Source organism: Pyrus communis, chromosome 17, assembly GCF_963583255.1.
Source record: "Pyrus communis chromosome 17, drPyrComm1.1, whole genome shotgun sequence".
NCBI lineage: Eukaryota > Viridiplantae > Streptophyta > Magnoliopsida > Rosales > Rosaceae > Pyrus > Pyrus communis.
Window position 1 is genome coordinate 20,311,270 of NC_084819.1, and position 25,334 is coordinate 20,336,603.

The window sequence follows — 25,334 nt, forward strand, 5'->3', positions numbered from 1 at the left end:
GGGCCTCTAAGGGACGTGGATTGTGACATCCCACATCGGCCAAGGGAGTGATCCTTATATGTATATTTCCATCTCTACCTAACACGAGGCATTTTGGGAGCTCACTGGCTTCGGGTTCCGTTGGAACTCCGAAGTTAAACGAGTAGCGCGCGAGAGCACTCCCATTATGGGTGACCCACTGGAAAGTTCTCGTGTGAGTTCCCAGAAACAAAACCGTGAGGGCGTGATGGGGGCTCAAAGTGGACAATATCATGCTACGGTGGAGTCGGGCTCGGGAAGTGGTCTTGCTTGGGCCGGGATGAGACAATTATACAACATTAAATTAAATTAAGTAACATGAAACAACATTAACTAACATTAAATTAAATAATAAATTATGTTTGGCCCTTTGACCCTCGGTTGGAGATGAAGGCAAATATGATCATGTACTATATATCAAAATATTAATATCTTGAAAAATCAGATGGCTAAACATAATGACAAAATAGTAAGTTAATTAAAAGATCCGCTTTTAAATATACTTTGGTATTTGACAAGAAACTTACGTGAGGTTGTTGCATGCTTATAACGTGGCACTTGTTGAGTGTCGAAATAGTTAATTAAAGGATTCGTTCATAAACGCATCTTCATATTTAGAAAAAAAAACATTATGTAGCACTATCAACCTGGCTTCGTAACAATAGTTAAGAGATGGTAAGTGCCTAAGAAATTTAATTTACACGTCGATTTTATGAACATACCATCTTTTAACTAGGTTCTTTTATTGAAAATTTACGTGATTGAACTAGTCTTGCATAATATTTATTTTTGTCATACCTTAAAATCCCATAAAAATTTATTTTAATTTTTCCCAATGATAATAAGATCTAGACTTTTTTGTATGTTAATTTTGTATTCATATCGCTTATGTAGTTAAGTCATTTGGTCAAAATCATGTGTTCACTCACGCTTATCATGTTAAGAGTAATTTACAAAATATTGTTTAGTAAAAAGAATGTCAAATATTTTTAAAAAATGCCACTTTGTACTACGGTCTAGTGATATTTCTTTTCACTTGTAAATCAGAAATCTTAGATTCAATTCTCGTCAAATGCGAGTTTGAACCATATTATTGCTAGCCCATTATGAAGTTAAGCCCACCCCCTCCCCGAATGGTCAAACATCAATATTGTACGTCTTCCACTTAATCACTTGTAGCCCATGAGGCATAAGATTTTATCCTAAAATATCTCAATGAAATCATTTATATATAAATTGTAATTTATTATCAAAATCTCTGATATGAAATTTCTAAAGATTTTTTTTTTAACTCATATCCAAAGCAAGTTGTATCTAAATTTATTTTTAAAATGTTAACACGATGTTGTGTCAAATCTTGAAAAAGAGTAACACTAAATAGACTAAATTTAGTCTTCCTAGCATGTTAACACGATGTTGTGTCAAATCTTGAAAAAGAGTAACACTAAATAGACTAAATTTAGTCTTCCTAGCATTACCCTTCGGAACCACCACCCCCCCCCCCCCCCCCCCCCCCACAACAACTATGAGCTGCCATTGCTTCGCTCTCAAGCAAATAAGCCAAGAAGCAGTAAAACCTCTTCACACTACCTTCATCCATCTTAATCCGTTCCATAGGGACTGTTTGGCAATGCCAACGATCATTCTGATCACATGAGTGAGTCTCTAGACTCTCTACAGGCGATACGACAGCCACCATCACAGGACCAAAATGACGATTGTTTTCACCGTTGAAATCTAGCATTCGATCGTTGTTGCTTTCAAAGGTGGAGGGAGGCTCCACTGTGAGACTGTCAGCAACAACAATCATGTCTTCCCCAAACGTTGAATGCTGGATCTCAACGGAGAAATCCACAGAGGAGCCTCCCTCCACCTTTGAAAGCTTGTTTGAAATTGCAGAAATCCCAGTTAAAGCAGTCCACTGCGTCTAAGTACTCGATCGTCCGAATACGTCCGGACAGGAAACGCAGCCTTCCATACATTTTACAGGTCCAAACACTCCACATTTTTTCGTCATTGTCATGTTGACTTGAGGAGAAAATTGACATAATTTATCAGACAAAACAATCCCAAGAGAAAGAGAGACGACTAGGTTTTACATGGGAAAGTTTCATGATACATTAATCCAAAGTTCGTGTTTAATTCAGAAGCTTTTATAACCTTTGGATTTACAGTTTTCTCTAACATTCATCCCGGACCGTTGAATCTGTTCAGAGTGGACTCAAACGTGTAGAAAATAAAGCCCAAGCCTCCCTTTCTCCGTAGTAGAAAAATTGTGACTTGAGGCCCATTTATAATGACATCAACAAAAAAAACCTCTAGCAAATGCATGCAGTTCGAGTGATTTTTCCAAGTCTGACTATTGCAGACTGATTGCACTAGGGAAGAGGATGAGAAGCTTCTCAATCTTGCCAAGCTCATGCCGGCACAATGGTGAACCATGGCCCGGATTGTTGGTCGCACTGCGTCCCAATGCCAGAGCGGTATGAGAAACTTCTTGATGCAGTTAGTGTTAAGGATGAGAAGTATGAACCGGGTGATGATCCACGGAAACTACGGCCTGTAGAGATTGACTCCAATCCTGAGTCAAACCTGCTTGCCCGGATTCCGTTGATATGGATGATTGGGAGATTGAGATGCTTTCTGAGGCAAGAGTTAAGTTTGCAAACTTCAGGGTCAAAAAAGGCCAAAAGCAACCCCAGGGAGAAGTAGCTCAAAGAGGCCAGGAGGCTTGCTTCACTACAGAAAACGAGAGAATTGAAGGCTGCCGGCATTGATAGTACACAGCAATGAAAGAGGAAATCGAAGGGAATTGACTACAATGCAGAAATTCCGTTCGAGATGCCTCCCAAGGGCTTTTATGATGCTACTGATGATGTATATGGACCGGTGGAACAGCCTAAGTTCCCAACGAGCATTGAGGAACTCGAAGGGAAGAGAAGTGCTTCATCAGCTATACTACAAGCCAACAAGTTGAATTCTGTGATAAGTGTTCGGAAGGGATCAAAGCTGACGCTTTCGGCACCCCAGATTTCGGACGATGATTTAGGGCAAATTGCAAAGATGGGTGGTGCTAGTTGGGATCAATTTAACGTCGACAATCATCGGGAACAGAAAATCATCCTGAAACTCAATGCAATAACAAAAAAATTTGTACCGAAACTTTTTTTATTTTTTTTCCGTTTAACGTTTCTTTTCTTTGTACAACTCTCTTTGAAGAGAACATGAAAAACTATACATGAAAATTTTCCTTGTTCTTCTAACAATTCCTTGTAAATATTTTCTATTACAACTCAACAAAGTTTCTGTTTCAAAATCGAAAGCCCGAGCTGGATGTCTTCATGAGAGAAAACATGACTGTAAATCTTTTGATTTCGTCTAATTGTTCTTTGATCACGGCGTGCAGTAGCCTAACCCTTTCGCTTCCGAACCTTTCATGATTCTCAACCTCTTGCACGAAACAATGAACATCTCCCATGGAACATCTCCAAGTAGCATCCAATCTCCATCTTTGTCTTCATAAGTAGGCACAAATTCTGATCGGTTATTATACCCTAATTTCTTCTCACAGTAATCACCAACCTTGAACTTGAACATGTCTTCCAATGCTTTAAGCAGCTCAGGATATCCTCTGTACACCTTCAAATCAATCTTTCTTAGATAAGGAGCTCCATCCATGCTTATCTTCACGTAGATGCCGGCTGCCTCCGCCTCGGTTTTCTTCGATTGGAGGCAGTTTTTCCAGTATGATCTCACCGGCGGCCACCCTACTACTTGTGTCCTGCAATACATAACCACATAACCAGATTAGTTTAACTTTTTTAATCTCAAATTAATCACAAACCATGTTATGGAACAACCCTAATCATATTGTTGAGAGGATGAAACTCACATCTGGAAATAAGGAACCTTGCATGTGCTTATAAGTTATTGAGCTATTCTAACTTATTCATTTTATATTGGAACCTCAACATCTAGTTTACGTGCGACAAGATTGCTTACTTGGAAGGTGGAGGGTGAGAAATTTGCTCGTCGGATCTGTTGGCTGGTGAAGAATCATTGTTTTCGTTCATGTCGGATTGCAGTGGTCTTTTGTTACTCTTGCTAACCAAAGTAGTAGAAGAGGTGTTCTGCTCGGAATCATTGGTGCCCGGTAACCCTAATCTTAGCTCCGTGGCTTCAAGATCCTGCGCAAACATTGCCATGATTTTTCTTTGTTTCTTCAAGGATTGTTCTTCTGCTCGAACTTTGACGATGAACTGGCAATAACCAAGCTTTTGGTATTCCGTTGATGGAGGGTTTGAGAAGAAGGGGAGACGTAGAAAATAATTGTGTGAAGGGCAAGTGAAGTTGAATGGTATTATATAGATTACAAGTGGAGATAAAGTCATAAAGCCCAGGGACATTGTCTAGGGAAATTAACAAAAGTTTAGGCACTTCCCACCTTTCCTCCTTTTGCGCGTGCATGCCACATTGCACAAATTTTACCGTGGATGGTAATGATGGTTATACGTGCTAGGGTTTTTTAGGCGATAACTTCGCGTATTTTGTTATTAGACTGATAGTAAAAATCATATATGAAATGAGAAATATACTTATTTACCTTTGTTACAAGAAGAAAAGTAAGAATGCATCATGAACAATAGTTTTAATTCACACCCAAGACTTGTATTGATAGGGTAAACAATTTAGCGTATAGAATGGTGATTTAGAGCATGAACTTAGGTTTTAAATACTGAATAACCAATCAAAGACAAGAAATCGAGAGTTTAAGCTTTGAATGATGATTCTACAATTTAAGACAAACAATTAACCGTGGTGATACGAACTAAAGAAAATTGGATAAAACCATGGTTTCTCAATGCACTATGTCTTAAAAGAAAGATTAAACATAATGCACAAAGAAATTGATAATCTAATCCTGTAACATATTATTTTACTGTTATTACACGCATGTGAACACGTAATTAATATACAAGTAAAGCGAGAAAGTGGATGTCACGCACCACAAAATAGCGTGGAAAGAGCAAGATTAGGGAAGGTATGATACGGATGAATATAGACAAGGGCAGCTACGGTGTTTGTGATACGAGCAGCACATTCGAGGCGGTTGTCCTTCCAAATTGGGACAAGCTTGGGACAAACCTTAGCCGCCCATATGGAAGACTTTGATTTTCTAATCCAACGACCCAGATGAATTATTCAATTACGCGGGAGGAAATCTGGGACCCCCGGATCCAGAGGGGATTATAGGCTGGTGGGGGCATCCCATGTGGATTTGGGGCCCACATGGGCAGGGTACGGTGGAATGGGTGGTGTGGGCAGCCGATGGGCATTACTTTAATTAGGGCAAAAGTTAGGGCAGGTTTCTGCATGTGGCCATGAGCCCTAGCCTCAATACGCTCCGTTTCCTTCGAGTCCACTTTATACTCTATTTCTTTATTTCTTTATTTCTTTATTTCATTGATACTAGGCTTAATCATATTTTTCTACAATTATAACCAATAGGTCTCATATTTTACTTATGTAGATAACAAGTTTAATGTCTAATTCTCTTGGTTTTTTAATAGTGACTTAAGACTTGTTTGAAAATATTTTTAAAATGACTGAAAGCGTTTTTATTGAAATTGTTTTTGGGTTTCAAAAAGTGCTTTTTACAAGAAGCACGTGCTTCACTTACATTTTTACCAAGAATGGGTTCTAAAAGCACTTTCATTCAAAGTATTTTTAATCATTTTAAAAACACTTCAAGCCTTAAACCGAATTCTTCATCCGACATAATAAATGAAACAACCAAAATACAAAACAAAAAAATAAAATAAAACAACCAAAATATTGAATTTAATGAATCAAAATTCATTATATAATGAGTATATAAATTAAATCAAGGGTTTGATTGCATTTTTTATATGAAATTATTCCACAACCTTCCCCTTTCTTGTGCATCTTTTGTCCAATTTTGATAAATAGCCCTAAGGAGGAGAATGGGAAAAGGAGAAGGGGAAAAAGTAGAAGAACTATTCTCCAATAATTGTGAGATTTCGGTAAAAACGCATAAGGAGAAATGTTGAATTTGATTTAGAAACTTTAGTCAAAATTAAGCGGCGTACTACGATTGCGATTAGTTGCGAACATAGGTGTGAACTAGTCTTATTCATTTCTACTTTTTGTGACATGTAAATGGTCGGATTTCGCTTGCTGACATGCGTGTAAACTAATCTTAGTCATTTTTACTTTTGTGACATATAAATGATCGGATTCAATTCACGCGCATGCACAATTGATCCTATATATGACTTCTTTGAATTTTCACAATTATTTAGAGGGAAGGACCAGTCACAAGAGACACAAAGGGTCCACAAGTTTTCATTGAACTTTCATGACAGCACCACTAATGGCCAATAAGTAAGGCCCCATAAAGTTAGGTTCACTACCTTTGGGACCCGACCACAATGGACCTCTGACCTTTACGCCTCTCCAGCTATATATATACATATGTGTGTGTGTGTGTGTTCATCTGCATCCTTGCCTTATATTAACAATTTTGTTATGTGTTTAGTTTTCTTCCAACATTTTATGCACTCTGTTACTGCGCTTTCATATATAAGCTAAGCTACTTTCTTTCACTTGGCTGTAACATGCATATAGACCAGTTTCTCATTTGTTGACCAAAACCTTACTTTAAATTCTTCCAACTTCAAATTCAAAGTATACGTTGTAGATTTTAGATGACCTTTGATAGAACAAAATAAAAACAGAAAAGTGATACGTCATTGTATTTATATGCACAAGATAAGTATTAGTGTTCATGTACAAGTAGTTAGGTTATTAGTTCAACTGAAAATACATTGTTCAACGTGACAAAAATACACAAGCCGATTCAAAGACTCACCTATGTTGGTTTTATGAGAAAACTTAAACTTCCTTCAACTCGTGTAATATATATTTACTACCACCTTTTATTAGCGTTTGTTAGTATTTGGGCTTGAAATTCGCATTTTAGCTAGATCAATGTTTGGACTCAATATCCCACCATCGGCTCTATGCAATAGAAACACTTGAATGAATTGAGTTCTAGATCGTTGAATGAGAGAAATATAAAAATTATTTCCGATTATTGTATGCATATTATTCGACAAAAAAGAAAATTATTTTATACTATTATGAGTGAGATAACTATAACAATTATTTTCTAAATAATTGGAATTATCCTAAATAGGCCGTTGCTGATTATACACTGATTATTCTTTGAATAAAGATTGAGTTGCAAAGAATTGGTGATTTGATCAGGGTGATTTGAATGATTGGATAGTTAGCAAATAAAGATGCCATTTTTATATATAAACCCTTGCACGTGGAGATACAAGATAAAAGATGGCATATACCGTTTTATCCATCCATTTTGGCCACACTTGTGATTTCAACTGATGGCACGGCAAGTGTTGATTGGGTGGTCTGTCATCCAAAGACGGTTTGATGTTCACGGCTTGGATTCTACAACACGTCCAAGTGGGTTCTATAAATACAGAGTCGCAGACGATGAAAAATGACCCATTCGAACTCAACAAACAACTCAAATGCTCTACTCAAAACTTTCTCACACTTTTAAGACAATCGGCGACAAGTTCAGTTTAAATTAACACTATTGGAGCCGTAGAATCAGGTTTCCAAATCTCTGTTGGTCAGAAGTTATTGTTTTTCTCGTTGAACGAGGAGTCACTTCACTAGCTTTACCTCAGAAGTGAGGTTTTAATCAAGTGACTTTGTTTGGCACATTGAAAGCACTATTGTTGCTCAGTGCAAAAGTCAGTAATGCATTCAGGACCACACCACCACTATCCTTTAACTCACCAAACCGAGCTCGGCCTTGAATTGGCACGCCCACGTCAACAAGGATGTTGTTAGCTCAGTAGCATTCGATATGTGCGTCACATAAGTTTTGTAACTTTTAGAGTCAACAGTTACACATTGGATAGATACATATTTTAGATGGATTTATATATTTAGGGACAGATGAATTGATCCTTTGGTATTACTTTCTCGATAAATCTAATTTGGAATGGATCATCAGTTTCGTTTTCTCATTAAATTCTTGGCAAGGTAGGAGGGGGACAATCCACTCGTGACCTCAACAAAGCCACGTTTAGGGTTTTCATTTTTTGCTTTTGAGCTTGATGTGAAGCTTCTGATAAATATATTCATTACATGCACATGATGCTATGTGTTTTGATGAGAAATCAACGGTTGTGAACAATGAGCTCTCCGTATTAAACAGTAGATTTGAATGCCGTTCCGTTTGCCTCCACAGAAAATTTGCATGCAGGACGGTAGGGACATGAACTTGGAATATGACGTGAAAGAGGATTGGTAAAATCGAATATCTTATCGTATTCAAGTATAGAACGGAGGAACCATAAATTTCTTCTAGTTGAGGCAACCGAAAACAACTAAGAAAACTTTATTACAGTATGTCTATATGCAATATGATATTAATGAAGGTTTCAAATGATAATGTATCACAATTTCAATATAGTAGTGGAATATGAGAAAATATATAAGTACATGATAGACGGAAGAGAGTTTTTTTGGTTTGAATGACAAAACAAGAGCACTAATGCTTATATAATATTTGATATAGAGTATAAGTAGAATGAATGTATGTTGGATATTAGATACATATATTTTCTTCAAAGATAACTCGTGTGTATTATATAATTGTAGTCTACAACTAAACAAACAATTACTTAAGTGGGGGCAATTGCCCCAGTAAGCCTCCATTGGCTCCATCCATTTCGGAACTTTTGATTGACCACTGGATTCTTGACGAAAACACCGACAACAAAAAAGCTTCAGTAGGTAAAATACTCCATAGCATAGAGAATTCGCGATAAAAGTGTGAAACTCAGAAGCTGCAACTGAGTCACTGACTCACTGACTCGTGGACCATGAAGGAAGAAGAAAACGTTAATTCAAGCTTCGAGCCATCTGCATCGCCCTATTAAAATCACACGTGTGGTGTCTGCCCCGTCTCCTGTGAGATGCTGATGGATTGTTGTGCTTGGTTTGTGTGGTTCCATGCTAATTACTGCACACGTGTGGGGTCTAGGAGAGGTGTAGGATGCTGACAGGGGGCCCTGGTGATTTGAAGGAGAAGGGGCCACGCCACACGAGGGACTCTCACTGTGGATTGGTCTGGTTGGCATGGGCCCTTCTCTCTGTTCGTTTGTTTGGCACCGTCCTTTGTCATTTGTGCTTTTCTGAGTTTCTGTGTTTTGTCAGCTTTTATGAGAAAATTGAATCAGAGATGGATCGGAGCAGTTTGTTTCTTGTTGGCCATCCATGCATGGTGATGGATGAGCCATGAAATATCATGCAACATTGTAACATGGCCATGTCTATGGCTCTCTGTAAACGTCCATGCAGATAACGGTCGTAACTCTAGCTCATTGCATGCAAATGTTACAACCCTTACATGCAAAGGAGTTTTACTTCCTTTGCAACCGTAATTCGTTGATATAAATACATAAAACTTTTTTCTGTTACTTTTATAAGTCACTTTATTATGTACATTCTGGAATTTGTACGGATGAATGGTTACTAATGGTAAGGAGCCAAATCGTGTTTTTAATAAAAATGATATGATGTGACAAATGATTCATTTTTTTTTTCTTTTTTCTTTTCACAAATATACTCGATATGTGAGCTGAAATAGTATGAAGTCTTTGGAAAAGTTGGTGGTTGGCGAGCCCCAGACAATCGGTGCTCCTTATCTTCTTCTACAATGGAATAAAATGGGAACTTTAACAAAAAACTTATGATACTGTTCACTTTAACGAAAAATCATATTTTTACATTAAATGTCAATCCTGGTATTATTTACTTTATCTTTTATTTTGTCCTTATCATTAAAATTCAAAGTTTTCAAACAATTTTCATTAATTTTCTTAATAAAAAGTGCATAAATGCACATTGTTTTCCCTCAGTCGATCGAGTTGACTTTCTCTGCGTTCCCCTCTCTCCCCTTCTTCTCTTTGCATGCGATATTCGTTGAAGGTTCATGCGTATGGGTAAATCAAATAGATTGGATACAATGATTCATCCAAATTCAACATAATCAACGGCTTCAATTTTTAAAAGTATGATAATACTTTCCTCCTTATCAGTAGTGAGTAAAGTCCTCTTCTCTGTCGAACATGGCATTATTTCATTACGCAACGTCACATTTGGACTTGTTTACTCTCTTAACTAACTTTAGAAAAAATTCATTCGATGGTACCATTTAATCATTCATATGTGTTAATCAAATAACCACAGAGAATTAGAGAGTGACAGAAAGGAAATAGAGCAGAGAAATTAGAGTCTGTGTTAGGAGAAATACTCGATGATTTGTTCACTCTATTGATACAAAATATATACACTCAGATAGTTGACTTTGTACAACATATAATAGGCAACTAATAAATAGTGATTATTTACATAAAACAATATGGAGAGATTGGTGGAATCACGGTTTGCCAGCAGATTCACTGGAGAGGTTAGAGGTTGGTTGGATACTATATATTGTCAATAATCAGTTATGGTAATGAATAGCGTGCTTACGATGAACCTATTCATTTGGATGACTAGACGGTCTCCAAATTCGATGAATTTTTATAGATATATATGATATCTAAATGATGATAAATATAAGGGTTGTTTAGATATAGGCTCATACAACTCATATATCTTGGATAAAAACCCACCTATGAATCAATATCCAGTAAAAATCCAAAATTTAAATAAATTGCCACATAAAAAAACAAGTAACCTATTAATATAAGTTATTTACAATTTATGCCACAACTTTCTATAACAGTTCTCATACAACCATTATTAGCCAACCATTATGGCTAATGTTTTTAACAATTTCTTTTACCAATCTAATAATGGATTAATATAATGCATTACAATATCTCTTAACTATATAACTTTAGATAAATTATTTTGCGAACACATAAACATACATATGATAGTAAAACATAAAATAGAAGATACATTTTTTGAAAAGTTAAATTGTAGGTAAATTATATTCATACAAAAACAAAATTGTAGATACACTAGTGTTGTTAAAAAAGGTAAATCTTTTATGTAGTATTGTAGATACATTATTGTCACAGTAGGTAAATTAGTTTCATATAAAATCAAAAAGTAGGTAAATTATATTCATACAAAAATAGCGTCGTGGATAAATTATTGTTAAATAAGAGCAGGTAAAATTTTATCCTAAAATTTGAACAATAGGTACATTATTTTATTGATAAATATTTTAAAAGATAGACTATTTCACTAATATATATATTTAAATTGAAAAATGTTGTTAAATTAAGAAAACTTGCCAAATTAATTCCTATATCAAATTAGAAGCAAATTTTATGGAGTGAGAGAAACATGAATCAACCAAATTAATTACAAAACGTGGAAATCTTGAATTCTCATATAACATGCAATGCATTTAGAATATTAGTACCTTTTTTTTTTTTTAATTTTTTAATTTTTGTAAAATCATTAATCCTCCTTAAAATCTACATATGTTTCATTGTGCACATAAAACGTGCAAAAAGGGGTATTTTAGGCATTCGAAAAATTTTAAATGTGTAAAGTCAAACATAATTAATGAATTTGCTTATGTGGAGTATAGTCATTGGGTTTTATTCGAATAAAAAATTTATGTCAGATTTTATATGAAAGAAATTGAGTTTGAGGGGTTAAAGTTATATTTTCAGTAAATATAATGAAATTTTGATGATGATATAACAGTAAAATGATGTCATGTTAATGGGAGATGAGGGAAATATTGTCTTTAAAGTATAATATGGTTGGTCCAAAATAAAAGAAAATTCCAACATATATAAGTGTTGCACTCCCCATCTAATATATGCAAATTTGACAAAACAACCTCCAAGTTCGTTTTAGATAATCTACCTATTTTAGTTAATAGAAAAAAGTTGGACGCTATCCATGAATGACTCGATGATGTGGGTGCTTTCATGGTCACCACACAAAGTGGGGATTTGATAAGATTTCGAGCTATGCAAGCAAGTACTTATCCTAAATATATATGCTCGACACACTACGCATGAAAGTTGGCTAGATATATCGTACCCTGTGCTATCCAAAAGAGGGTGGATTCACGGGCCACTATTATGCAATGTTGTCGTTCTATTATTTGTGTTAACGAAATACTCAGGGTTTTTTTTTTTTTTTTGGATAAAAATGTTCATGTTTCGTTTCTTTTTGTTCATTTCTAAGACCTAGCTAGCTAGGACAAAAGGACCTCAGATCTTCTTCACTTACTTTGTGTGTGACATCTCTGTAACTTCTAGCATTGATTGACACATGTTAATAAATTTAACTCTTTTTAACTTTTTTATTATAAACTTAATACGTGTCAATAAATGATAGAGATTACAGAGATGTCACATACAAAATGAGTGCATAAAATTTGATCTTGTACGAAAGAAAAGGAAGCTGAGAGGGATTTAGGATTAGATTTCAATAGTACATCGACGCATATGGTTTCAAAAAGCTAGGGTTTTATAAAGCTCAAAGCATCAACTTATAAATGGTATATTTGTTTTTACATTTTTCGAATAACATTGTTACACTTACACATGTGGTTGTGGTGGTAATGGAGTACTTTGGATAACTCTTCGATGTCCCCTTCAACCTTGCTTTAATTTGTTCATATCTACAAGACTTTTTAGTCAAAATGGTCTCTGAGATTTGCATAACTCATCACTTTGGTCCCTGAGATTTGAAATCAATAGAAGTGGTCCTTGATTTTGTCCACCATCAACCATTTTGGTCATTCCATGAAAAAAATATATTAAATAAAGACCAAAATGACAAAAATACCCTCAATTTAATAAACAATGGGGCAAATGATTTGACAAAAAAATGAGGGTGTTTTTGTTATTTTAGCCCTATTTAGCGGAGATTTTTCATGGAATGACCAAAATGATTGATATGGTGGACAAACTCAGGGACCACGTCTATTGATTTCAAATCTCAAGGACTAAAGTGAGGAGTTATGCAAATCTCAGAAACTATTTTGACTAAAAAGCCTATCCACAAAGGTCGCCTCATACTTTAACTTTCTTTGTGACATAAATTAAAGACGTAAGCTGATGGGATTTAAGGTAAAAGCTTCAAAACCTGTCCATTTTTTCTTTTCCGTCATGCTTAATGGTTAATATACATCAATAAATTAAAGACGTAAGCTGATGGGATTTAAGGTAAAAGCTTCAAAACCTGTCCATTTTTTCTTTTCCGTCATGCTTAATGGTTAATATACATCAATGATAATGCAAGAAGCACATGCTTAGTAGATCTCTCCCCATTTTCTATTTGAAGATTCCCAAAATGTAGTAATTGTGGCCATAATATTTTCCTTATAAACATTACTCATTGCCAATAAGCTTTGTGTTGAAAACACAATTCTAACTAAACACATTATGCTGTGCGAGCCTAGCTAGCTAGGTTCGTTTGATTCGATTCAGGACTTAAAAGGGAAGGAAGTACTGCTCAATACTTTCTTCTCCATCGTAAAGATGTTCTATAATCGCACATAAGTGTGTGGGGTGAGTACGAGTAGTTGATTGAGATGAATCTGATTATTGAGTTGATATTTGTGACAAAGAGAATGCATCAAATGACTACCTTAAAGCACAAGTAAACTGAATTCCACTACAGAATATAAGAAAACCTCAAATTTACTTATTAATAGTACGAAAGGTAACAAACTCTTAACACCCTAAAGATCGTATGTATATCGAATTTGCGCCTTCAAATTAATTTGCAATCCACTAGCTATTTGAATTTTGATCTACATTAATATTGATCAATGATTATTATTCGTTCTCTACGAAAGACAGTTGCACTTGATCACCAAAAGAAAAATAGTCACCCACACTTTTTTTCGTACTGGAGGTAGGCTATCTAAAGAATTTCCATGGAGAATTGTCTCCTAAAAGGAAAAAGGACTAAACATTTTGTAATAATTAGTAAAGTTTGGCAACTAATATATTTATAAATAAAAAAATGAATAAGAAAAGTAGACCAATTATGTAAGGAGAGACACTTTAGAATGCCAGTAACTTGTAGGATTTAAAAATAAAAGTTCAAGGAAAAAAAATTTAAAAGTTTAAGAATAGTTTAGTTTACTTAATAATGTTTTATTAAATTAAGTTTGCGATTAATGATTAATTGTAGGTGGAGGTGGGGCCATCGCGCCCCAAGGAAACAAATAAAAGGCGAACAGAGAGCGCCAAGTTGTCCTGTGTCCACTCGCCTAACCACAATCATTCCAACCTGACATCACCCGTGACATCAGTTTTCCGACAAGGCCCGAGCGATCCAGCTAACTGAACCCTCCACTTGGCACCATCTGAACCGTCTAATTCCACCAAAAGATTCTTCAGCAAGCCATATATCCTCCCAGACCAGACCTATTTTCGCCTTCTTCCAAAGTTGCACGTTTTCACTTTCCACCCTCTTCACAAACATCATAGAGTTGTTAAGTCCTGAAAGCTAACCTCAAATATTTACCCTTAACACACACAGAGAAATCCTAGAAGAAGAAGAAGAGAGAGATAAAAACCCTAGAAGAAGAAGGGAGAGATAAGAACCCTAGAAAAACCCTAGAAGCACGATGGGTAGCGTGATACATGAAGAGCAGAATCAGAAATATAGCTTGATAAACTTTGAAGAGACAGAACTGCGTCTGGGGTTGCCTGGTGGAATATTAAGCACTGCTGGAAAGGATGGTGAAGCTTCCAAGAACACTGGAAAGAGAGGGTTTGCTGAAACTGTTGATTTGAAGCTCAATATTTCATCTGAAGATCAGTCAGCTGGTGATGAAGATCAAGTGGTGGAGATGAAGAAGGAGAAGAATGTTGCTCCTGTTCCTATGTCAAATGATCCAACTAAGCCCCATGCTGCCAAGTAAGTTCTCTTTTTTACCTAATTACTGGTTTAGTTGAGTATTACTTACTGTGCTAGATAGTATTACTGAGTCAGTTGAGACGGTATAAATAGTTTTTATTTGAGTATATTGTGTCAGTTAAGACGATACAAATAATTTTCACTTAAGGAAAGACGACAATTAAATTATGAATTAGTTACGTACTTGCTCATGGAACGAATACTTGCTAAGTTGATTAGAGTTATGTATTGGTTTCCCTGTACCAAGTTAGAATCTAAATCGTATGTTACAACTCATGAAACTAGAAAGTGGTTTCTAACAGAGAAAATAATTTTGTCTCAACATTAATTTTTCGTTTTATTTTCCATGGATCACGTGCATCCAGAGAAATAATTTTGCATCACGTATTGAATTGTAGGTAATTTTGAATGGTTCAGTTGGTTGTCGGGAACACTAAGGAAACGAACAAAACACATGGAATCTTATTTTGCTTTTTTTCTCAAACACCAAACATGAATTATGGACAACTCATCAAAAGTAGAACAAGATAGACAAGAAAATTATTGTACTCATGTGTACATTACTGATAAGTTTTTTTTGGGTACTCAAAAATGTGATATATTATTTTATGTGTTATAATAATAGTCGATAAAGTTTTCATGTCATATTTTTAAGTTACGTGTTATAATTTGAATAACGTAATAACGACCGTTGCCTAACTATACTATACATTACTGAATTATTACAGGGCTCAAGTTGTAGGTTGGCCACCCGTCCGATCATTCCGAAAGAACATCCTGGCCGTCCAAAAGGATGTCTCGGATGAGGGTGAAAAGACCAACAGTATCAGCGCAGCATTTGTTAAAGTCAGCATGGATGGCGCACCCTACTTGCGTAAAGTGGACTTGAAGTTGTACAAAAGCTACCAAGAGCTTTCTACTGCCTTAGGAAAAATGTTCAGCTCCTTCACCATCGGTAATTAATTAAGTGATTAATTAATCATGCTTAACAAAAGGGTTTTCATAGGCCTTTTTTTTTTAATTTTTTTTTTATTTTATACTTAAGTTTGGATATTTAGTAACTTACAACTGATAAGGCAAGTGGTGGATGCCCTAGTTAGAGTTTTTTCTTTGAACCCACTATGGTATGGTTTCATACACTTCCTTCCTCTAAATTAGCTGATTACAAAATTTTGTCGTTTGTAATAAATAAATAAAAACTTAAACTGATAATTATTATTTTTAATTGTGGAATATTGAAGGTAGCTACGGGTCACAAGGAATGAAGGATTTCATGAACGAGAGCAAACTAATAGACCTTCTCAATGGTTCTGAGTATGTGCCTACATATGAGGACAAGGATGGAGATTGGATGCTTGTTGGAGATGTGCCATGGGAGTAAGTTCTTTCAAATTATATGTACTAATCTAAGTTATTATGAATGATGTTTGTGTTCCACTCATAGGGGAACTTATTTGTCCCTCTATGATTAAAGTATATTTACTGCATGAAAATTATGATTCGAACAATTCATCCTCCTTTCATCGTCTAAAGATCATATATTGAAAAAATTATTCAATTTGGAGATCGTTTAGCCATCTATATGCATAAAAATGAACAATTCATTATGAAGATGCTACTTGTTATCAAAACAGTTGATTGGTTTGACATGGATGGATAGCTAAACAATCTCAAAATTGAATATTTTTTGCATATCTGATCTTTAGATGATCATAAAGAGAATAAACAGTTTAGATTATGATGATGTTTGTAAAGTAAAGATACGTTGATCATAGGTGGGAAAATAAGTATCTTTCACAATGGCGAGAACACAAGCATTATCCTTTAATTATATCTAATTCAAAACTTAAGCTGCAATTTACTTGAATTATGATGAACCACAAATCACTAATTTTGTCTTGGCTTGTCACAGAATGTTCGTCAATTCATGCAAACGCTTGCGAATAATGAAGGGATCTGAAGCTATTGGACTTGGTTAGTGCCTCAAATTATTTATTTAAGTTACATATTAGAGCAGTTTATAACGATTTAAGGTTTTGGTTTTTCAGATTTGAATTTTATAGTTTTAATTTTTATTTTAATTTAAAACTTATTTGATAACTATTTTCAGCTTTTAGTTTTCAAAATCAAATAAAATTTTTAAAACTAAAAACATTTGCAAAACCAGTTTAAACTTAAAAACAAAATGGTCTTCAAATTTTAATTTAAAATTTTAAAATCCTACTAATTTTTTTACACCCTATTGCAGCACCAAGAGCGGTGGAGAAGTGCAAGAACAGAAGTTGAAGAAGTTGCTAGATTGCTTTGGGTTGATGTTTCGGCCATGGACACAATCAAATGAAAGCATGCAGACCGGCTCTGCAGAGAGGGAGAGAGCATGAAGTTTCGATGTGTCTGTGACCCTGTATTTTTTTTCCTTTCTTTTTGGTCCTTCTAATGTTTTTAACTAAAGTTAAGAATATATTCTGAGATTTGTTAGGGACGACAAGAAGCAATAATATATATTATAGATGTTCATAGTGGTTCATGTGCAACTTTCTTTATTGTCCATGGCCCCGCTGGTTAATAGTGGTTTTATTCTCTCTAATTTTTAATATGGCACTGGACATGAGATTCTCTGCATCATTATTTTGGACCAACAATATTATGATGAGATTCTCTGCATTATGTTTTCTTATGTTAAATTTTTGTTGAATTTTTAATGTTATAGTTTTCAGAATAATCTGACATTTCATTTTAAATTATGATTAAAAAACACAACACCTTATTTGGAATCTTGTTCTTTGATATCTTGGTTCATTGCACTTAGGACAGTTATGATTGATCAGATATTTCCTGTCAAGTTTCAAAAATTTATTGGTTGTATGCTTAGAAGACGTGGTTATTTTATATCAGCTTTTCTTTTGATTGGTGGTTGAATTTGAATTTACTATTTCTTTTAGTATTAAGAAGAGAACTATCATCGAAATAACATGTAATCGAATTATAAAACATCATCTAATATATATGTGTGTGTAGGGAATTGTTATTGGCACTCCAAATTTCTCATTCTACACTCTAAACTTTCTATATTTAGAAAGAAAAATGCACTTGTGATGAGTGTAAAATGAGATTTTTAGAGTTCAACAACACTATATATATATATATATATATATATGGTTCTTACTCATTTATCCATATTTATATTTGTTGAGAAGACAATGAATGAGATCCATGAACTATGTGCTAAGGTGGAGCAGGGACATGTGCACAATGTTGGGGGCATTTATTAATTTGATTGATCAATTATATATGTGCCATGAATTAGACAGCTATATGCGCAATTAACGAAGGTTGTCGACGCAAAAACACGATTCTTGCGAGATATTTGCAGCTTACAGCTTAGTTTGTTAAGAATACTTATTTTTATATTTGAAGTTCCAAATTTGATTCATTTCTAATTTTCTCTTGCAATAACTTGTATGAAAAAGATTACCCGGTTTCTAAATTCCTACAGGAACGTATGCAACAATACATGCAGAGTACTATATATGTAACAAGTCCACCCGCTGGTTTATATCAATAGAAACAAATTGGTTGCACTTATATAAAGTTGCTAACATATTTGATCGTTGTGTGGAATTATTAACTCTGTAACATTTCCAAATTAAACAATTACATGGTTATATAGTTTAATCGCACTCTGCGCAAAAATGTTAAGACCTAACTTAGTAACTTTGAGAAGCATCTTCCAACAAAAAAAACTTTGATAAGCACCAATTCTTCAATAAAATTTGTTAAAATGATTTATATACACTATTTTTTTAGTCTTCTGCACATTTTTCTTTTCAGCCCTTTGATTGAACAAAATGAAATCAATGACCCAAATTCAAAAGAGTGTGTAGAGGATGAATAAGAGTACGAAAATCACTCCTTGACCGTATTTCTTGTTTGAAGTATCCATATTCTTTTATGGCATTTATAACGAGCAGGACCAAATAATTGAAAAATAATATGGACCATTTCCTCCATTCATGCACCTGTATTCCCTCCCTTTGAATCGAACCATATCTCAGACAAAATCACAGCAGGAACTTATAATACGAATATGAAATGAACCTAGCTAGTTAGTTCGATCCTCAAAAGCATGAACAATAAATCAAATTAGAGAAGAACGAGCATGCATAGCGACAATATATTATTGCAGGAATGCCGGATATGGTGGTTCTTTTGTGTAACTGTAAGATCACCCGCCAGCACAAAACTTGGGATTTGAGAATCTAATTTGCTCTTTCAAAGATGTTTATATGCAAATGTTGAATGATAAGTCAACATTTTTATAATATTCGGATACTCCTTATGGGAAGTGAATTATCTTATAATCTATAACGTAAAGGCTAGGGGTTCTGCAAGTTGCATGAACACCAACACGAAACTTGGGATTTGTAAACTTTGTCCATTCCTTTCTAGGATTCTTTATAGGTTACCATTTTTTTGAGCAACTGTAGTTTGGGGTAGGATTCTATCTTCATCAAATTCCTCTCTCCTCTAATCTCCTCATATTTGAACGGTTATGATTAAACCATGTCAACATCTGGTGTTGACTACTTTATAGAAAAAAAAAAATTTGAGAGAAGAAGAGATTGAAGAGGAAGTGATTTGGAGATGAGAGAGTCCTACTCCCTGTAGTTTACATAAAGTTCAAACCATTCAATTCACTTTCGGCAAATATACATGTTATATTGGCAAGCGCACTTCATGATCCATGCAGACTTTCCTTTAAAAATTTTATAAACATGATGCGTAGTTTAATTAAAGGAACAATAGGTTTTATTTAGTTATTTGATAAATTAATCGAAATTTAACGAAATATTGCATTACAAAGAATAATAGAGGAATTGTATCAATATCCGGACCTTGTTGTATATATATAATATCTTGGATCCACATGTGGAATCGAATGTATACATTCTACTTGTTTAAACTTTGTTTTTAAACCTCACGAGTTTTAATTGATAAGTTCTATAAAAACAATGTAAAATTTGATTTCCGTGACATTCCTATATATATATTACACACACACACACACACACACACACACACACACTCATACAAGCCCTTTATGCAAAGGGAACATCGAACTTCAACGATCCGAACGTTTAGTTTGTAAGTCTCGATTCATAGATTATCTTTGCAAAAATTCAATTCAATCCAAAATCATTTGCCTATTTAATTATCAAGATAAAATTTCATTGTTTCTTATATAACAAAGTATTCTTTAATTTTTTTGAACCCAATTAGACGTCTTAAAAATTTCTGATTTGACTAATATTTTGCAAGGATGATCTATGAGGTGCAACTTGAAAAATATACGGTTCAAATTGTAACATCCCACATCGTCCAGGGAAGTGGATCATGTAAGCCTTATATGTATATTCTCATCTTTACCTAGCACGAGGCCTTTTGGGAACTCACTGGCTTCAGATTCCGTAGGAACTCCGAAGTTAAGCGAGTTCGCGCGAGAGCAATTCCAGGATGGATGACCCACTGGGAAGTTCTCGTGTGAGATCCTAGAAACAAAACTATGAGGGCGTGGTTGGGGCCCAAAGCGGACAATATCATGCTACGGTAGAGTCGAGCCCGGGATGTGGTGGGGGCTCAGACCAGAATGTGACAATTTGGTATCAGAGCCAATCCCTAACTGGAAGTGTGCCGATGAGGACGTCGGGCCCTTAATGGTGGGGGATTGTAACATCCCACATCGTCCAGGGAAGTGGATCATGTAAACCTTATATGTATATTCTCATCTCTACCTAGCACGAGGCCTTTTGGGAACTCACTGACTTTGGATTCCGTAGGAACTCCGAAGTTAAGCGAGTTCGTGCGAGAGCAATCCCAGGAGTGGTGACCCATTGGAAAGTTCTCGTGTGAGTTCCTATAAACAAAACCGTGAGGGCGTTGTCGAGGCTCAAAGCGGACAATATCGTGCTATGGTGGAGTCAAGTTCAGGATGTGGTGGGGGCTCGAGCTGGGATGTGACACAAATCGTTAAAATTCGATGTCATGTAGAGCCCACAACTAATTCCTATTTAAAAAAAAAAAGTAAAAATAAAATAGATATCCATTCCCTTAAAGACTTCCTCTATATACATGTCAATCAAATATCGATGATATAACAATCAAGTTTTTTATGACATAACTAATCAACGACATAATGAAAAACTGATCATTTAAAAAATGAGATTATCATTTTTGTCCAATTTTTTAGCAATCATCGAACTTTTTATTTTATTTTATTTATTATAGAGAAACGATAGAAATTTCATTGATAATTAAAGAAAGATCAATACAAGTTAGCAAGAGTTAGCCTCCGCCAGAAGAAGGTCTAAAATTAGACAAGGCGGGGTCGAAACCCAAGTACAGGACTGACAAGTATTGAGACCGGAATGAGCCAGTTTGTGGGCAGCTTCGTTGGCTTGCCGGCGAACGTGAAGAAAAGAAGCTTCAGTGACTGATGGAGGGAGGGCCTTCAAATCCTCTATAATCGAACTTATTTCGTGACATTTCTTCCATACTATTAACTTCTAGAAATTCATGCGGAATCACTTGAAGATGTTTTGACCCCGATAGAACTCTTCTGGTACTTATTTTCATTGTTTTAGCTTCAAAAATCATTACAAATACTTATGTGACTCAATAATTGGTAAGAATAATTTATAAACTTTTCTTATTATGCACATAAAAGATTGGGTAATGCAGAGACTAAATTTAATTTTGTAAATCAAAATTTTCACGTTATTTTTATGTACTATATATATATATATATATATTATTTTCATGTGAAATTTGATATAAATCCAATTTTTTTAACCAATATTAGGAACAATCCAGTTTCTTAAAATAAGTCAAATCCCTTAAATTTAAAATTATTTTATTATCAGTAGTATTATTTATTGATAAAATTTATTATAAAAATTTATTTCTTTCTAATTATCCCCTTAATTATTTATTTTTTATGTTCCAAACCCTAGTTATAATATTATTATTATTATTATTTTTTTATAATCAACCTGTGTCATAGGTTAATTGTATTTTTCCACCTATATGAAGATTCATATTTATAATTAACATGTATCACTACTTAATGTATCTTACTTGTAGGTATTAGATTTTTGTATTTTGTAGTTAGGTTTTATATCTCACTTATAGGTAGTATGTTTAATTGTCCAGCTACCTATGTCATGGGTTTTTGTTCATAGTCTACCTATAACACATATTAATACATATTTTATTTTTTTTATATTATACTTTATCACAAAAATTAATGAATTAAATTTTTTTTATATAAAAAGACAAAATTAAATAATTGATACAAAATTATGTAATTTGTCACATCCCGGCCCGGGCGAGACTACTTCCCGGGCCCGACTCCACTACCGTAGCACGATATTGTCCGCTTTGGGCTTACCATTCCCTCACGGTTTTGTTTTTGGGAACTCACGAGCAACTTCCCAGTGGGTCACCCATCATGGGATTGCTCTAGCTCCCTTCTCGCTTAACTTCAGAGTTCATACGGAACCCGAAGCAGGTGAGCTCCCAAAAGGCCTCGTGCTAGGTAAAGATGGGAATATACATTTAAAAATCACTCCCCTGGGTGATGTGGGATGTCACAATCCACCCCCTTAGGGGCCCGACGTCCTCGTCGACACACACGCGACCATGGTTGGGCTCTGATACCAAATTGTCACATCTCGGTCCGGGCGGGACTACTTCCCGGACCCGACTCCACTACCGTAACACGATATTGTCCGCTTTGGGCTTATCATTCCCTCACGGTTTTGTTTTTGGGAACTCACGAGCAACTTCCCAGTGGGTCACCTATCATGGGATTGCTCTCGCCCCTTTCTCGCTTAACTTCAAAGTTCTTACGAAACCCGAAGCCAGTGAGCTCCCAAAAGGCCTTGTGCTAGGTAAAGATGAGAATATACATTTAAGGATCACTCCCCTGGGTGATGTGGGATGTCACAATTGTCACATCCCGGCCCGGGCGGGACTACTTCCCGGGCCCGACTCCACTACCGTAGCACGATATTGTCCGTTTTGGGCTTACCATTCCTTCACGGTTTTGTTTTTGGGAACTCACGAGCAACTTCCCAGTGGGTCACCCATCATGGGATTGCTCTAGCCCCCTTCTCGCTTAACTTCAGAGTTCCTACGGAACCCGAAGCCAGTGAGCTCCCAAAAGACCTCATGCTAGGTAAAGATGGGAATATACATTTAAGGATCACTCCCCTGGGTGATGTAGGATGTCACAATCCACCCCCCTTAGGGGCCCGACGTCCTCGTCGGCACACACGCGACCAGGGTTAGGCTCTAATACCAAATGTCACATCCCGGCTTGGGAGAAATCACTTCCCAGGCCCGCTCCACCACCGTAGCACGATATTGTCCGCTTTGGGCTTACCATTCCCTCACGGTTTTGTTTTTGGAAACTCACGAACAACTTTCCAGTGGGTCACCCATCATGGGATTGCTCTAGCCCTCTTCTCGCTTAACTTCGAAGTTCCGATGGAACTCGAAGCCAGTGAGCTCCCAAAAGGCCTCGTACTAGGTAAAAATGGGAATATACATTTAAGGATCACTCCCCTGGGTGATGTGGGATGTCACATAATTAGCTAACAGGATCTAGTCCCAAAAACAACCTCTACCTTTGAATTAGATGCCCCTATTTTTTTTATGTATTTCTTTCATGTTAGTTTATAGTTCCACCCCCCCTCCCTCTCCCTCCCTCTTCATTCGTACAGTTGAAATTATTATATGGATCTCTCATTATGGTGATTTCAATTTTTTTTATAGTAAATTCACTGTCACATACATAAATATAATAAAAGTCCGTTCTCTTATATTGGTAAGTTTGGTTACTTAATATGAGTACATTTCGTTTTATGGTACATTTAAATTTTTGGTATATTTAACTTTTTTTTTTGAAAACTACATTTGGTTTCTTTGTACATTTAAAGACTACATTTGGTATTTTTGGAAATTACATTTGATTTCTTTGTATATTTCGTTTTATGTTTCAGTTATGTTTTTTTATTAGTAGTCGTAAAATTTTGATAACTTAATAAAGTTATTTCTTTATTTGCTTTTTGCTAATGAGGGATTAGTTTAATTAATTAATTTTAATAAAAAAATCACAAAAATTCTACGCAATTAGTTATGAGGCTCGTATTTCACACAACAGTTTTTTAATTTGATTTCTGATGCTGGTGAATCACATGATGGTAGCCAGAGAGAGACGGAAATGTCTTTGTGAGTCCTATTCGCCCCTGAAAGAGTGGACTCCCATGACGAAGTCACCCAAAAAAAAAAAAAAAGCATAAGTGAATAGATATTAAATAAATACAAAAATGATGAGGTGACAATTGATCAAGGGAAATGATAAACACACACCATAATCCTGGCGGTTGATTCTGTTTTACTTATTCAATCTAACGATAAAAAATCAAGAGAGGTCTGTGAGAAGCAGAAAGAGGTGTATGAAAATTACGTCCCTTAATTAAAGTATCTTAATCAATCTAGAAAATGAATAGATGTTAGTTTAAAAAAAGTTGAAAAAACCGTAAGTGTAACATCTCACATCGCCGAAGGGAGTGGATCTTGTAAGCTTTATATGTATATTCTCATTTCTACTTAGCACGAGATCTTTTGGGAGCTCACTGGCTTCGAGTTCCGTAGGAACTCCGAAGTTAAGCGAGTTCGCGTGAAAACAATCCTACGATTGGTGACCCATTGGGAAGTTCTCGTGTGAGTTCCGAGAAACAAAATCATGAAGGCGTGGTCAGGGCCCAAAGCGGACAATATCATGCTACGATGGAGTCGAGCCCGAGATGTGGTGGGGGCCTTAGCCGGGATGTGATAATTTGGTATCAATGCTAATCCCTGGCTGGAAGTGTGCCGACGAGAACGTCGAGCCCCTAAGGGGGTGGATTTTAACATCCCACATCGCTCAGAGGAGTGGATCCTGTAAGCCTTATATGTATATTCTCATTTATACCTAGCACGAGGCCTTTTGGGAGCTCACTGGCTTCGGGTTCTATAGGAACTTCAAAGTTAAGCGAGTTCGCATGAGAGCAATCCCACGATGAGTGACCCACTAGGAAGTTTTACTTTTCCTCTTCCTCAAAATTTTATTTGTCCTCACCGATTGTAAGTTTTACTTTCAAGGTTCCTTTCCTAGGTTCATCCTCTTGTATCAATATATGGAGTTTTGGACCCTATAAAATCCACTGAATAATAAGGAAATGTTCTTGTTTTAACATAAAGCATGCAATCCATTAATTCGTTAAAAGAGG

General features: G+C 35.6%; 2 protein-coding genes across 2 annotated transcripts; one reads left to right on the forward strand and one right to left on the reverse strand.

Moving 5' to 3' along the window:
- Positions 1–3,154: 3,154 nt before the first annotated feature.
- Positions 3,155–4,357, reverse strand: LOC137723173 (auxin-responsive protein IAA4-like). Its single transcript, XM_068462348.1, has 2 exons — positions 4,021–4,357; positions 3,155–3,799 (listed from the first exon to the last, which is right to left on the reverse strand). The coding sequence occupies exons 1-2, from the start codon at positions 4,221–4,223 to the stop codon at positions 3,412–3,414; spliced, it is 591 nt and encodes a 196-aa protein (XP_068318449.1). The 5' UTR covers positions 4,224–4,357; the 3' UTR covers positions 3,155–3,411.
- A 10,209-nt stretch (positions 4,358–14,566) lies between these two features.
- LOC137722914 (auxin-responsive protein IAA16) lies at positions 14,567–17,534 on the forward strand. The gene is made up of 5 exons (XM_068462033.1): positions 14,567–15,000; positions 15,729–15,955; positions 16,242–16,377; positions 16,913–16,974; positions 17,249–17,534. The coding sequence occupies exons 1-5, from the start codon at positions 14,708–14,710 to the stop codon at positions 17,284–17,286; spliced, it is 756 nt and encodes a 251-aa protein (XP_068318134.1). The 5' UTR covers positions 14,567–14,707; the 3' UTR covers positions 17,287–17,534.
- Positions 17,535–25,334: the final 7,800 nt, after the last annotated feature.